The sequence below is a fragment of the Moschus berezovskii genome, chromosome 15 (genome assembly GCF_049115385.1).
Source record: "Moschus berezovskii isolate FMDL1 chromosome 15, NW_MosBer_1.0, whole genome shotgun sequence".
Taxonomy (NCBI): Eukaryota; Metazoa; Chordata; class Mammalia; order Artiodactyla; family Moschidae; genus Moschus; species Moschus berezovskii.
This window is the reverse complement of record NC_142474.1, coordinates 21150167-21165645: the sequence shown is the minus strand read 5'-3', so window position 1 is coordinate 21165645 and position 15479 is coordinate 21150167. Positions and strand designations below refer to the sequence as shown.

Below are 15479 nucleotides of genomic sequence, written 5' to 3'. Positions count from 1 at the left end.
GCCCCACCAGCTGGCCTCAAGGTGATCTGAGTGAAATGTCCTTCCCTGGGGACCCAAACACTGGCCCTTATCTTTGTGAGACCTGGGCCAGTCACCTCCCTTCCCTAAACCTCAGTTTCCTCACCGGAAAGTGGGGCTTTCTGAACTCCTCACGGAGTTGTCCTGAGCACCAGTTGCAAAAGTGGACCTGCAGTGCCAAGCCCAGGCCCTGGCACTCACCTGCCCCTACTGGGATCTGGGCATCATGGCTGATGAGTGACACTCACAGCTGTCCCCCCAAAAAAGCTGGCTTTGTCCTGGGTGTGGTCCTTGATGAGAAACTACCCAGAACCAGCCAGTGTGACTTCAGGAGGCTATGGCCAGTTGGATGTGGGTCTTGGAAAGACAGGATAGTGAGAAAAGGAAAGAGGCAGGAAGCCTGAGGGAACCATATCCCAATGGGGCAGCCAGACTCAGGGAGAAAAAAGAGCTGGGAGCAGGAGTCATACAAATGAGCCACAATGATCTTCGAATGAGGGACCAAGGAAATTTCAAATCACGGCTCACAGTCACATCAAGTGACACAGGATGTTAGCAGTCATCTGGTCAAATTACCAAGCATCTCAAATGATGGGACCCTCACCAACTTATCAGAGAGTGGATGGCCTTATCAGATGCCACAGAGATGCTTGGAGCATTCTAGAACCAGGTCAGGGTCTGGGACCCACGTGAGAGGAAAGCCCTAGAGGAAAGGGTGGGAACAACTGGTTGAGGGTGGAGAACAAGGGGAAAATCAAGTGATAATGATCTGCTGCGAGAGAAGCCAGCAAGAAGCAGAGCTTGGGAAGATGGGGAGGGACCACCTCAGGTGAGCCGTCATGAGGTTGCAAGGTGATGTCGAGAGCCAGGGACAACTAGGCAGGTGAGTTCTGCAAAAAGGGATCGGTCTGTGTGGAGGTCAAAGACAGCAAAAGGGCTGACATCTTTCTGGGACAGAAGGAAGTCAGTAGGGCCATGGAAGGAGAGGTCGATGGGTTTGGGGTGACAGTGAACAGTTCCACAAGGCCATGGTAGGGACGCTGTTTTGAAGCTGAGTGCTTCAACCTCTGGCTGCTGCACTGAGAGCAGAGGGGTTGGGGCAAGTGTGCATAGGAATCCTGCATACATGAGGATACATATGGAAGCAGACTTTGTTCACTCACAGGAGGAACTCTCCTGACTAAATGGAGTAGGCAGACAGGGGTGGGTGGTCCTGAACTGAAAACATTTGCCCGAAGGCTGGTTCCACTGTGAAGGATTTTATGGAGAGCACTCAGACATAAGAGAAGGTTTGGGAAGAATGACCTCACTGGTCACTGACCCTGACTCTGTGGGCCACAATTCTAGCCCCATATCTGTCCCTGTCTTACTGGGGGACCTCAAGCTGGTTTCCAAATACTGATAGAATTAGTATCAGTAATTTCCCTCTGAGCCTGCGTTTCCAAATCCTGATGGAATTAAGCTGGATGATCACCATGGGTCCTTCTACCAGAACACTCTCCACTTCATCCGTTCTCGGTCTTTATCCCAGCCCCCACTTGCAGTGGCCGCTGTCTTGGCAGCACGAGAACCTGCTCTTAGTCTTGGCACCAAGTCCTCTCCATATCCACTTTTTCCAGTTCAGTCATCCTGGGTGACCTTTGCTTTGGAAGTCTCTCTGTATTCGCTCTGGACAGGGTTATTTTCATTGGAGTCTCCTTGGATGGCTCTGACACAGGGCTTGTTTCCGGGGGCAGCCTCCCACCCCATTATCATCCAGGAGATATAAGGCCATCACCACCCAGCAGAATTCAGGAGACTGTGCAGGGGAGCGAGGATTTTGTAAGTATTTTCCTCCAAACCTGTGAATGATGGGCTTTCTACCTAATGTCACCCCACCTAAGGCCTTCAGAAGGCTTTGTGGGCAGGAGGCAGAGGGATTGGTCTAATTCAATAATCTTGACTCGTGTAAATTGAGAAATGGATTCAACTAGGAGAAGTGCCAAACTGACAAGCAAAGCAGGGTCATGATGTGGTGCCCATTTATGTGTTCATACTTTTATTCAGCAAACTTTCTTTTGTTGTACTGAGCGAGGAGCAGGGTTTTTACTATGTGTAATGAATTCAATCGTGAGCGACGTCACCATCCCTCCTCTGGGGGGTGCACAGCCTGATGGGAAAGGCAGTCAGTCTTCCCTAACTGGTGCCCGGGATTCTGGTCATATCATGAAGGCTGCAAGATGGTGGAGAGGGGCCCCCTAACCTGGACTCTGGGGAGAGTCTAGAGTGATCTTCCTAGAGGACATGATTTCTCACTGAATTTGGAGTCGGTAGGAAGTGACTCAGGAAAAATGAAAAGAAGAGGGAAATGTTCCAGGCAGAGAAGCCAGCGAGTGCAAAGGACCCCTAGCAAAGAGCACTGACCGGGAGTCAAGTATGACTTTTCAAATAGTGACTCCTACTTTCACTGGTTGTTTCCCTCCGGGCAAGTTGCTCTAGCTTTCTGACCTGGGCTGTAAGAGACGAGATAGCCATGTCTATCTTCAAAGTCTGCTGAGTGTCAGAGTCTTAGCTGCTCATCCACGATGCCATTTCCCTGTGGGTAATTCTCACTCCTGGTCCTCCCATGACTGTCCAGGTGTCAGGACAAGATGTTGCAGCTTTGGAAACTTGTTCTCTTGTGCGGCCTGCTCGCTGGGACCTCAGCATCTCTTCTTGACAATCTTGGCAAGAATGTTCTGAGGAAGCCGAATTCTGGTCTTGAGAGAGGACTTGATGCCTTTGACGATACACTTGAAAGTGAGTCAACAACAATGGCCAGTGGCGCTTGGGAGCTTCCTGCTAAAGACTGTGCCTGTATTAGCAGAAGCCGCAGCAGGGGCTCTCTTTATGGGTTGCTTACTAAGACAGCTGACTAATTGGTTCCTGTTTATTTGGAAATAATGACTAATTGGTCATTGTTTATTATTTTTCTAGAAACAAGCAACACTTCACTGCATATCACTTTACATCTTATAGCATGGTAAACTTTGCTAATAGATTCTTAGGATAAATTCCTCAAAGTGACATTTCAAAAGTTCAAAAGTATACATATTTTAAATTACAATAGATATTGACAAATAATACCCTATGCTAACATTTTCTCCAATACTCTATGAGATTACCTTTTTTCCACTTTCCTAACAGCACTGTTGTGGACAACTGAATTTTTTGCCAGTCTCACAGATGAAAGGTTATAAATCATGTCACTTTGCTTTTCCCTAATTATTAAAGGATTCACTCATATTTTTCATATTTTATTAGTCATTACATATTTAACTTAAATAGTTTATTTATATTTGCAGCATATCCTTTTCTGGGCCATTCAATTTTCTTAGTACTTTGTATTAACTAATTGGAATAGAATTCCTACCTAGCCTAGGTAACTTTAAAATTACCTACCTTTCTAGTTAATCATACGTCCTTGTAATTCTGATTTCTTGAAAGAATTTGGCCTTCTTTTCAATTTCTGGAAACATTACCAGCACCCTGAGAAATAGTCTTCATAGGAGAAACTAATTTCTGTATATGACTGCCTTTCAAACCTTGCCAGGGCTTGGGCAAATGTCAAAGATACAGGAGGGACCCACTTTCCAGTTTCAGTGCTGATAAAACTGAGCTCAGAGCAGTAGTGTCTGGATTATCTATAGGACCAGACAGGGTTTCCATCTCTGTTTCCATCATTTTAATTAGGTAGCTATTGTCCATTGCAGAGCCAAACTGGAGTACTCTGATTACATACCTTTTCCTGTAGCCTTTTGTGTGTGTGTTTCTCACCTAGTTGTTGCCTTCCTGTTTCTCATTTGAGTTCTTTTCTACACATAGATTCTGAACTCTTTTCAGATGTGCCATTCTACATCTGCCCTGCCAAATCCCTCTTTTCTCTGAAACACCCTCTGTTAGGACTCTCTGTCTTCTTGCTCCTGAATGAATCACTGCTTTCTAGGCCTGTTATCCAGGGCTCCTACTTGCCACTTTAATAATTTGAAGCCATGTTTCTTCTTTGATTCTACATTTTCCATTTCTTATTTTATTCTGTTTATTCTGTTTGTATGAGCATCTCCTTAATCTTCACTACTAGAAGCTGATGTGCAATCAGTATCTATTGCCTGCTCAGTGGGTTAATTGCTTTGTTGAAATGATGAACGTATATCAGCATGAAGGCAGCATACTAGGAACAAGGTCTCCTAGCTGTGTGACTTTGGCCCATTTCTTAATCTTTTGATCCTTTATTTCCTCATCTGAAAGTGCAGGGAGTAGCAATATCTACTTTGTGGAGGTGTTATAAGATGAAATATCCTAGGCAAGGAGTCTCATTAGTGCCTGGTGCCTAGGAGCTGCTTCTTCAGTTGTGCACTACACTAAACGGAGATTGCTTTTGCAGCTGTCTTTCAGAATTTGAAGACTGAATTGGAATCCAGGTGTTCGGAAGAGGTTGTACAGGAGACCCAGCACACTGAGAATTTGTTGGAACGACTCATTTCTAGAATTTTTCAAGTAGTGAACAGGCTTACAGGGTGAGTTGATGCTTCATGTTGGAGATCTTTGTTCCCAGAAAAGAGAACATGTCTCTTTGGGGAGGTAAGTTTAATATAAAAGAAAGAAAGATGAATAAACCTTGTGTGTTCTTGCAGAGCAGAAGGGGTCTGAGGCCAGCTCTACCAGAGCCTGGGAAAATTAGAGTCAGCGCTACAGGGCCTGTCCAGGCATCTCATGGGTCTGGACCCTCCGATACTGTGATTTCAGAGTCAGGATGAAGGTTCTCTTCTCCCTCACCTCTATCTGCTTGCTGATGCCTGAAGTCCCTTTTCTAAGGAATAAGACTTTTCTTCTCTGAATATAGCTGAGTATAAAAGTCTGAATGGCCTCAGGAGAGAGAAAATGAGAATTCACACCATGTAGGTGGCTCCACACATAATGTCTGGGAGTCAGGCAATTCTGGGTTCAAATTCTGACTCTGCAGAAAAAGAATTAATTAATGCTGTCTGCAGTAATGAAAGGATGGGGATAGAGATTGTCATACTAAATGAAGTAAGTCAGACAGAGGAAAAACAAATACCATATGATACCACTTATATATGGAATCTAAAACATGATCCAAAAGAATTTATACAAAACAGACTTGTGCACATAAAAAGCAAACTCATGGTTACCTGAAGAGAAAGCAATGTGGGTGAGAAATTAGGCGTTTCGCGTTAACATATGCTAAGCTGCTTCAGTCATGTCCAACTCCTTACGACCCTATGGACCATAGCCCACCAGGCTTCTCTGTCCATGGGATTGTGCAGGCAAGAATACTGGAATGGGCTGCCATCTCCTACTCCAGGCATGAACATAGACACACACTATATATATATATATATATAGATAGATATAGATATAGATATATGCGCGCACACACACAAAACAACTAACAAGGATATGCTATATAACACAGGGAACTATACTCAATGTTCTGTAATAACCTATAAGGTAGAAGAATCTGAAATAAAGATATCTCTATAAATATACATATCTCTACCTGAATCCCTCTGCTGTCCACCTGAAACTAACACAACATTGGAAAGCAACTATACTTCAACTAAAAACAAAACCCAAAAAACAAATACTGGCTCTGGTACATATTCACCCTTGGCGTCTTGAGGAAATCACAGCCGTCTGATCCTCAAGTCTGCCATGCCACCCAGTGGAGAGAATCCAACCCCTGAGCAGGGCTCTCATGAAGACCAAAGCAGGCAAAGTCCATGAGGCTCAAAACTCAGCACAAAGCTGGCATAGAGAAGAGACAAGCAACAGCTTTCAGGAGTGACAAGAGTGAATTGTGGTTTTTACGCAGGGTGAGAATCAGGAATGTCCAAGTCCCGGATATCACATTCGAAGCGACTTCTGAAAACACCGCTGACGTGAAGATCCCCATCACTGCTGACATCACCGTAAACCGGTGAGTAGCCTTCGATCTGAGGGTTGGGAGAGGCAGTGAGGTGTGGCCGATAGGTCTCCAGTCTGGAATCAGGCACTTTTCCACCCTGCCGCCTTGCTCTCCCAATCTGTAAAATAAGGAGGCCTTTGCAACTCCCAAATCCTAACCTTTAACATGTTCTAAGAAACACTGCCCAGAACCAAATCTCTTTTTTAAAAACTCCTCCATGAAATATAATTCCAAAATCATAAAACTTATCTAATCATAATAGCTGAAAATTGAGAAGACATGAACATTTATAACTCTTAGGCAAAGTTTCCTCCAGCATCATTTTGTCTCTCAAGATTCTCTTTAAATGGCAGTCACCAGTATGGCCATATAGTAGTGGACAGTATGTGATGAAAGGCATGCGAACATTATATGGAAACTGTAATTGCATTAGGAATTTTATTCATTCATTAATGATATAAGTTATATTAGAAACAATAATTTCTAAGTATTTTAATTACTTTTTAAATACGAAGAAAAAGGAAAACGCAGATGTGTAGATGAGTCTTTATAAATTAACTGTACTGCGATTTCATCATTCATTGGATTTGAGATCTTAGGATAGACAGCTTGCCCAAGATGCTGGACCTGATTCGTATGATCATTTATAATGTTTTCTTGCCTTCTTAGCCCTCTGCATATAAATCAAATGCTTTTCTACCATAGGCCTGATCCTATGCTAGTTTTAGAAATTCATCCAATTGTCGGGTTTGTAGACATGTAAAAGCTCATTCTGCTTATACAAGAACTCTGTTAGACTTGTGTCATCCTAATGTCCTTAAACCATGGCAACAGTCTGCTTCTAAATTGGAAAATTAAAAACAATAGCTGGAAATCAGAGTCAGGGCTATGGGAAATCCAAGATGGCTGCTTGGCTTTTCCCAGCTCCCTGACAAACCTCATTTTTTATTTGATGGGTTAAAGCCTCCCTGGCTACAGGGCCTCCATAATGAAAAATCACGGAATATTAAGTTTTGTAAATTGTTAAATTAAGTTTCTAGTTTTGTTAATGTCTAGTGTTTACTAAGACTCACTGCTGAGACAGTTCCTTGTTATGTGATACTGCTAAAAGATTTAATTAAGTTATTAAAAAAGACACTCTAGGTTAGTTTCTAAGGCTTATCTCAGTAACCAATCTTCAAATAAAGGTCGGATGCTCCATAATGTACAACCAGGAGATTAACACCAGACTATAATCATTTAACGAATGAAGTCAGGTGACTTGGGGTATACCAGGCTTTATCTAATGAAAGTGCTTGACTTATAATTCTTATTTTACTAATAACTGCTAGCTATGGCTATATTATTTTCTATGTCACTTGTTTCACTGAGCCTGTGATATAATGCTGAACTGACAGTTCCATATGAGATCAATAATTGTAATAATGTGACTCTGGGTGTGGGAAAAAGCAACAGGAGGAAATATTTTCCTGGACCAGGAGGCTAGTAAGACAGTGGTCCAGAGACTTTTGCTACTTGCAAGGCCTGGTCCAATTTTAGCACACTGAGTGGCCCATCACTTCCCTAGACCTGGGAATGAGCCTTCCCAGCACCACAGGACACAATGGCCATGAAATGGTGTCACGTGGTCAGATATGTGGCTATGAAGGGACCCTGCTGACTGGAAGTTGGTACTTGCCAGCTGCCTCTACAAAGATTACATCATGATCATTGCAAGCTGCTGACCTTCAACACCCCCTGAAAGAAGTTCAGGGTGAAAATCAGGAATGAGGCACTCTGTGCTCTGAAAAAAAAAAAAACAACTGGCAGAACAGGCCTTCAGATAGTTAGATCTTTTCAGAAAAAGGTTTTATGAGTTCCAATTCTTGCATCTTCTCATACCTAGAAAAACACTGACGTCATTAATGGTGAAATCTGCTTTGGCTATTAAAAAAATTTTTTTGTTCTTTTTTTACAATTAAAAGTCAAAATAGAGTAGCTATGGTTCAGACATCCTGGGAAATAACTATTTCCCAGATATCCTGAAAAATGATATTATGGGTGTGATTTCAGATTAGACGCTGTGACCTAATGTAGAACTTAATGCTCCTGTAATGCATTTTTGCTTCTGTACTTTGCTTGCTGCTCGTAAACCAAAGTTACAACATTTTAAGATAAGGTTGTTTTTAAGTAAAGATTCCTAAAATTGTTTTGAAAAAATAAAAAAATTTTAAAAAACAATAATAATTACTTTTTAAATACGAAGAAAAAGGAAAATGCAGATGTGTAGAAGAGTCTTTATAAATTAACTGTACTGCGATTTCATCATCCATTGGTTCTGAGATCTTGGAATAGTTAAGTAACCTCTCTAGACCAAACATTTCCTCACTCTGAAAATAGAGATAATGATAGCATTTTTCCCTCAAGGTACTGCTGTCAAAATGAAATCGCTTAATTCAAGTAAAAGACTTTTGTGAAATACTTAACACAGTTTGTGCTCAAGAAATGTTAACTATTATTTTTATTTTATTTATTGGTGTGATACTGCATAAAAATTTCATACAAGGCAAACCCATGGGGCCAGAAAATTGACTCACTGGAAAAGACTCTGATGCTGGGAAGGACTGGGGGCGGGAGGAGAAGGGGACGACAGAGAATGAGATGGCTGGATGGCATCACTGACCTTGTGGACGTGAGTTTGAGTGAACTCCGGGAGTTGGTGATGGACAAGGAGGCCTGGTGTGCTGTGATTCATGGGGTCGCAAAGAGTCGGACACGACTGAGCGACTGAACTGAACTGAATGTAAGAATATAGATTTCATAAAAAATTTACACAGTATTGACTTTATCCATAGACATCCCATGCAATGGCCATCTAGAGAGAGAGACTCATGTGGGCAACGTGAAGAGACTTCTCCACCTCTGGTCACTGTGAATCTTATTCCCTGCAGGCCTCTGTTGGGTGAGATTGTCGACCTGGACCTCAATGTGAACCTCCAAACTAGTGTCAGCGTTGAAACTGATCCCGAGACTGGTGACTCCAAGGTGGTCGTGGGAGAATGCATCAACAACTCAGAAAGCATCTCCCTCACAGTGCGGCACAGGTGAGGCCCACACATCTCTGCAGAGCAAGGAGTTCCAGAGGAGCGGAGACCCGTAATTTCAGCCCTATTCCTGACCTGGGAGGGAGCAGAGTATGGTAAAAAAAAAAAAAAAAAGGGTTCAGACTCTGGAGTCAAGCTAGCTTTGCCACTCACTTGGGTCTTTGTAATCAATTTAGCCTATAGAAGCTTTAGCTATCACATCTTTAAACTAAGGTTGGTAACATCACTCATAGGCTACTGCTGCTGCTGCTGCTGCGAAGTCACTTCAGTCGTGTCCGACTCTGTGTGACCCCATAGACGGAAGCCCACCAGGCTCCCCCGTCCCTGGGATTCTCCAGGCAAGAACACTGGAGTGGGTGGCCATTTCCTTCCCCAATGCATGAAAGTGAAAAGTGAAAGTGAAGGGGCTCAGTCGTGTCTGATTCTTCACGACACCATGGACTGCAGCCTACCAGGCTCCTCCGTCCATGGGATTTTCCAGGCAAGAGTACTGGAGTGGGGTGCCATTGCCTTCTTCCATAGACTACTAAGTTGACCAAATGAGAAAATGCATAGCGTACTCAGAGAATATTTGGCCAAGCACATACTAAGCTTTCAATAATAGTAATGTCTATCCTTATTTTCTGTCTCTTGGGTCTTCCCATTACTAAGATGGGAGTGTTGACCTCTCAAACCATAACTGTGAATTTGTGTATTTCACCTTTCAGCTTTATTTGTTTTTGCTTCATAGTTTTTGAAGCTCTGATGCATGCACATTTAGCATTGTTGCATCTACTTGAAGAACTGACCCTTCTCTTATTATATAATGTCCCTCAAATCATAATAATGATAATAACAATAATAATATATAGTGTTTACCTTCTTGCCTCTAGCTAGGAGAAGGCTAGAAGAATAAGAAGAACCTGCTATAGGTTCTGATATCAGATTGTGCCCTAATCCTCTTCCACTCAATGGAAGATTCCCAAGATGAGACCTTGAAAAATTAATTCTCTCCATTTAAGTCACTGATCTCCAGTAACCCACGAAATCTAGATCTTAAACTGTATGGTTGAATAAGCAGGTTTTGCCCAGGGAAGATGGTAGAGAGAAAAAGGCTGACTCTGGTCCTGGCTGGGAGAGGAGGAGTGGTCTGGAAGCTGAAGACTGGGGCAGGTTGGCCTTGGCAGGTATCAAGGCTGAGCCATGAATAGAGGTCAGTCCATCCTGCTCCAACAAGGGATCTGATCACAGGTTGCGTAGGGACCCCCCAAAACCCACAGATAGGCTCTGCAGCCTATCATCACTTGGAAAGACTAATATAAGTCCAAATGCCTGAGACTTGCTGGACATTGCCCAGCCTATAGCCCCAGGGAAATCATCCAGCCTTCTGGGTCTCAGTGTGCATATCTGTGAAATGGCATGCCACTCTGCTGCTCCAAATCCTTTTGGGGCTTTTCTCTCCACCATGGGTGGAGTCTCAAGCTCTCCCCAGGGCCACTGAGGCTCTGCCTGATCTGGGTCCACCCTCATATCACTGTGCTCTCCCCCTTGCCCACTCTGCTCTAGACACACTAGCGTTTGCTCTGAGTCTCAGAAAAACTCCTTCCACCCAAGGCCTGTGCACAGGATGTTCTGGAACCTAGTCTCGAACACCTTTCCCACGTTCCATCTTATTGTACAGCTCATCCTTCAGAGTCTAAAACAAGGTTCCTCCTCTTCTCTCTTGGAAGATCTCTCACCCTTCTCAATACCTATCATAAGTTGTCATTACGTACTTAGTTGTATGTTTTCTTCATTTTCTCCTTCAGCCAGAAACATATGGAGCAACTGTTCTATGCCAAGCAGCTGCCTTTCTGAGCTCTGGAGAATTTATGGTGACTGCAGGCAAGGACCTTGCTCTCGTGGAGCTTATGCTCTTGAGAGGAAGGCAGACAGGCAAGCATTCAGTCCAGTAATAAAGAACTCACACGGGAAATGTCAGATGGCAAAGATCCCTGAGCAGTGCAGCACTCTTAACAGAGTGCTATGATACAAACTGATACAGAGTCCTTCCTTAGGCAGGCAGTCAGGGAGGGCTGCCCTGGGGTGGTGAAAGGTATGCTCAGAGCTGATAGTGGGAAGGAGCAAGCCTTAGGAAAATTTGTTTAATGCGGGGTTGGCCAAAACATTTATTTGGGTTTTTCCATAAGATGTTACAGAAAGCTCTGAATGAACATTTTAACCAATCTAATATTTAGGTACCATATTAGGAGCTGCTTGTGCTCTGTTCATCACTGTGTCCTAAGTCAGGTTTGGTTCCCAGCATATAGTTGGTGTTCTATAAATACGTACTGACGAATAAATGAATGGATGGCTGGCTGGATGGATGGATAGAAGAATGGATGGATGGATGGATGGATGGAAGAGGTCTCAGGGTTGTGATGAGACACTCATGAGCTACTGGGGTGGGCTGCTGGTCAACCATGGGGTTCTACGTGCTGATCCCCCTGGGGAGAGGCTCAAGTCACCTGACTTCAAGGAGCTCCACCGTATTCCACCCTCTTTCCCACTGCTCCTTCTTGGCCGCTCTGCCAACTTCCCTGACCTTTGTCAATTTCCTCTCTTCTCCAGACGCTTTGGACTGCTCAGTGATGTTGTGGACTTTGGAGTGGACATTGCGAGAAGGGTGGTGTCCTCTGCAGTGCAGGATGAGGTGAGTCCCCCACTCCTGGGGCTGCAGTCAGGCCTGGTGGGGGCAGGTGTGTCACTCCATGGGTGGGCTGTACTCTCTAGCCACCTTCCTTTCTGAAGGGCCAACTTCCATTTGAGTTGTCAGTTGCTACTCCCCCTGCCCCACCCCACTTCACTCAGCCTGGCCTGGGGAGAAGAGGAGCCCAACATGAGCTGAAATCACTGGGTCCCACACTTGAACCATTTGCCATACCCACGGACTGCCAATAGGCCTCTTAGCTAATATTTTTCTTATTTCAATACAACTTTATTTAATTTATTGAAATACAAAACTGTACATACCATAGGTCAGATTCCTATGTATCATATACAAAACCATATGTACCATGTGCCCTAAATTCCAAAGATTCTAAATTAGTCACTCTGGAAGGGGCCTTGCAATCTGGGCTTATTTTTTTTTAATCCTCCAGGAGGCCCTGAGATTTACTGAACTGGAGGGTCACTGCTATATGGTTGTCAGACCAGCAGCACTGACCTTCCTTGGGCATTTTTTAGAATGCAGACCCTTAGGTCCCACTCCAGACCTGCTGCTCATTAAGTTGCCTTTTAACGAGATCTTCGAGGAATTGGATGCACATAAAATTGTGAGAAACACTTCTCTATGGTTCCCAGGGTCCCATTTGACCCTTGAAATGTCAGAGTCCGAAGGACAAGGTTTCAAAGAGCACAGGGATCTGGGATGCTTACAGTCTAGATACTTAAGGCACTGGGATTCTAATGTTCTGAGGTTTTTAGGGTTCTAGTGTCCTCTGGATCTCAGGTATGGGCCTTCTAGGTTTCCACTGTTCTAGAATCCTAATGGTCAGAAGTTCTGAGGCCCCAGGGGTGAGCATCTCTGCGGGTGACGGGCAGGGCGCTCATAGCAGGTGATAACCAGGCCTCTTCCTTCTCCCGTCTCTCCTCACCTCCTCACCTCTTTCTTTCCTTCCCTCTTTCCATTTCTCTCTGTGTGTCTCTCTTTCGCTGGCTCTATGTGACCCGCAGCTGTGCCCACGAATCCGTGAACTCCTTGAAAGCCTGGATGCAGAGTGTGTTAAGAAACTCATCGGTAAGTCACAGCCTGGGGAAGCAGCGAGGAGGCTCCCTCTGCAGCCTCACAGGGGCTGGTATGCTGCTCTATGCCTGCAGCACCAGCAGGTCTGGGCAGGGGACCCTGGAGACGCTGAGGACCCTTCATCCCGAGCAAGTCAGGAGAGTGCGGTTGGAGGGGGTCCCTGCGGACTGAGAGTCTCTGTCGGTCTTTGAGAGCTTCAGCTGCCCTCCTTTGTCCCTCTGGCAGAAATTGCTGCCCAGAATGATGTGAGAAAGAGGACGGGCCAGATCTGGGTTCAAACCCTGGATCTGCTACTTAGCAACTGTGCAGTCCTGGTCACCTGGCTCCGCCTCTCTGAGCCTTGGGTTCCTCCCAGGTGAAAGGAGGTTGTAAACAAGGCTTAGCTGATGAATGGATTTAAAGAAAACACAGGAAAGGACTATTATCCAGTAGGCATTGATGATAAACACCACTCCTTCCCTTTCCCTTCTTATGAGGAAGTGTGGTTTCACCCCCAGCCCGCGAGAGCTTTGCTTGACTTGGGTCTCTGGCATGACTGGGGTTGTTGGGGCGGTGGGCAACAGAAATGGGATGCGTGAAGCATCAGGATCCTGGAGGCAGTTCTTCTAGAAAATAGCCACAGACCTAGTTCATTGGGCCATCGCTCTATGCTTCTTATATAAATAAGTATATACTATACAAGTATATACTATACTATGTAAGTATACTATGCTATACTTAGTATATATAGTATATACTAAGTCTATACTATAAGTATATACTATATACTTCTTATATACTATCTCACTGGATCCTTGGAATGACCCGAAGGGGATGGGTAGTGTCATGATACCCATTTCACAGATGAACTTGTTGAGAGATGGAATGGCACATAAGTGGACCCATGGCTGTCAAGTCTGACCTGGTGGAGGGTGGCAGTCACTGATTTGTATTCGACTTTCCAGTGCTGGAGACTGAGAACTGCTACTAATTGTGTTCCTTCAGGTGAACCTCAGGAAAGCCAAGAGGAACTTGATGAAAGCATTTGAGGAAAACTGCTGGGATGCCCGCCCGCTGGTGAGGGCTGGGTCCAGGGCCCCGGGCTGAGAGAGGGTGAGACCCCACCCAGGGGCCTGTAAAGGAGCAGAAACAAACTTGGCTTCTCCTCTTTCTCTAGTGGCAAACTGAGCCCTGATCTCGGTCACAGACCAACTCCTGACCCTTAATCAGACACGCAGATTGTGCTTGATTCTGCTCCCTGACTGAGCCCAGAACAGTCGGACTGAGCTTTAAGTCCAGTATTTGACTGAGCCCTGACACTGGTCACAAATAGAGACCAGATCGCATCTCAGTCTGATCCCTGATCCTGATCATACACTAAGCCCTGAACCCTGGCTCCTCTGGGCCCTGATCAGTCTTTTTACATCGGCCATTTTGCTAAGGTGAGGGGGTGGGAGGGTGAGGGGATGAGGAGGGGTCAGTGCCAGGTGCCAGAGAAAGACCCCAAATCACAGGTGCCAGTCCCCCACCCCCAAGTCTCAGAGCTTGCAGGGTTTGGGGGGAAGTACTCCAGGAGCTGTGCCTGCTGCACACAGGAGCAGGTAAGGTTCCTGGGGTGTCCATGCCTCACACCAGGGTCTCCTTCCAGATTGGTTCCGGGATGTGACTGGATCTCTGTACTGTCTCCCTCTGGGACAATCAGTACTAACACCATCCCCCAGGAGTGACAACTGAGCCCAGTCAAAGGACACCTCTCAGATACTCGTGCTCACAGTCAGGACATCCTATGCTCATCACCCTCCACCCCCAGCAATAAAAAGCCTTTTCAGCACCTTCTGCATGGTCCATTGTATTCTTTCCATTGGGAATTTGGGGAACGTGGGATATGTGCAACCAGGCAAGCAGAGACCTGGATCTGAAGCTGGAAGGGAGTTTGGGGATTATCCACCCTCACCTCCTTGTCTTACAAGCAGGAACACTGAGGCCCAGGATGGGCAAGAAAGTGACCTGAGGGATCGTAGAGACAGCCTCACTCTGCTTCCACTGCAGCACCACCACGATGGAGGGCTGCCTTCCCCAGCACAGCTGACCTCATGACCTCCTCACAACACCCTTCTTGTCCCCATTGTACAGATGAGGAGACTGAGGCTCATAGAGGACAAGTGACATATAGAAGTTACAGGGTAGCAAGTGGCAGGACTAGTATTTAAAGCCGTGGCTAGGGGATCCCCTGCTCAGAGAGGTGATGTCCCGTCTCCCAGTACTCAGCCCCTGCAGGTCCCGCTGTCCTGGCCTTGGTCTCTTCCACCCAGGACTGCTGAGGTCCTTTTGTGGCCCTTCTTCCTCCCCAACATGCATGCCCTCAGTTTCCCCTTTGCCCTGGAGTGGGGAATACAGCACCCTTTACTTACAGCTGTGTCACCTCTGCAGAGGACCGACCCAGGCTATCACGTCAGGGATTCCGGGCCTCTCCATTCCAGGAGGCCATCTAACTTTCCTGCCAAGAGTTCCAGTGAACATTTGCCCATTTTGCCAAGGAGCCATCTCAATGCTGTGTGCAATTCTATGAGGGAGAACCACTGTCATCTTCATGGGACACTTGGGTTAAAGGAGGCCAGGGTCACACAGTGGCTGCTTCACTCCAGGGCCTTCTGTCTGAAGGCTGCCTCACGAGGTCGAGTCACCCCAG

At 45.5% G+C, this 15479-nt stretch overlaps 1 protein-coding gene across 1 annotated transcript; it reads left to right on the top strand.

The window, feature by feature from the left end:
- The first annotated feature begins 857 nt into the window (after positions 1-857).
- LOC148775364 (short palate, lung and nasal epithelium carcinoma-associated protein 2A-like) lies at positions 858-14615 on the top strand. The gene is made up of 8 exons (XM_088843633.1): positions 858-901; positions 4401-4553; positions 5873-5977; positions 8896-9048; positions 11638-11719; positions 12742-12805; positions 13796-13867; positions 14439-14615. Exons 1-7 carry the CDS (start codon positions 858-860, stop codon positions 13837-13839), a joined length of 645 nt encoding a protein of 214 aa, XP_088699759.1. The 3' UTR covers positions 13840-13867; positions 14439-14615.
- Positions 14616-15479: the final 864 nt, after the last annotated feature.

Excerpts from the sequence above, each read along its gene's own strand:
- LOC148775364 (XM_088843633.1), top strand. The coding sequence starts at position 858 with ATGAGGTTGCAAGGTGATGTCGAGAGCCAGGGACAACTAGGCAG. Across the intron at positions 902-4,400 it reads AGCCAGGGACAACTAGGCAG|AACGGAGATTGCTTTTGCAG; the intron begins GTGAGTTCTGCA and ends TGCACTACACTA. Across the intron at positions 11,720-12,741 it reads CCTCTGCAGTGCAGGATGAG|CTGTGCCCACGAATCCGTGA; the intron begins GTGAGTCCCCCA and ends TGTGACCCGCAG.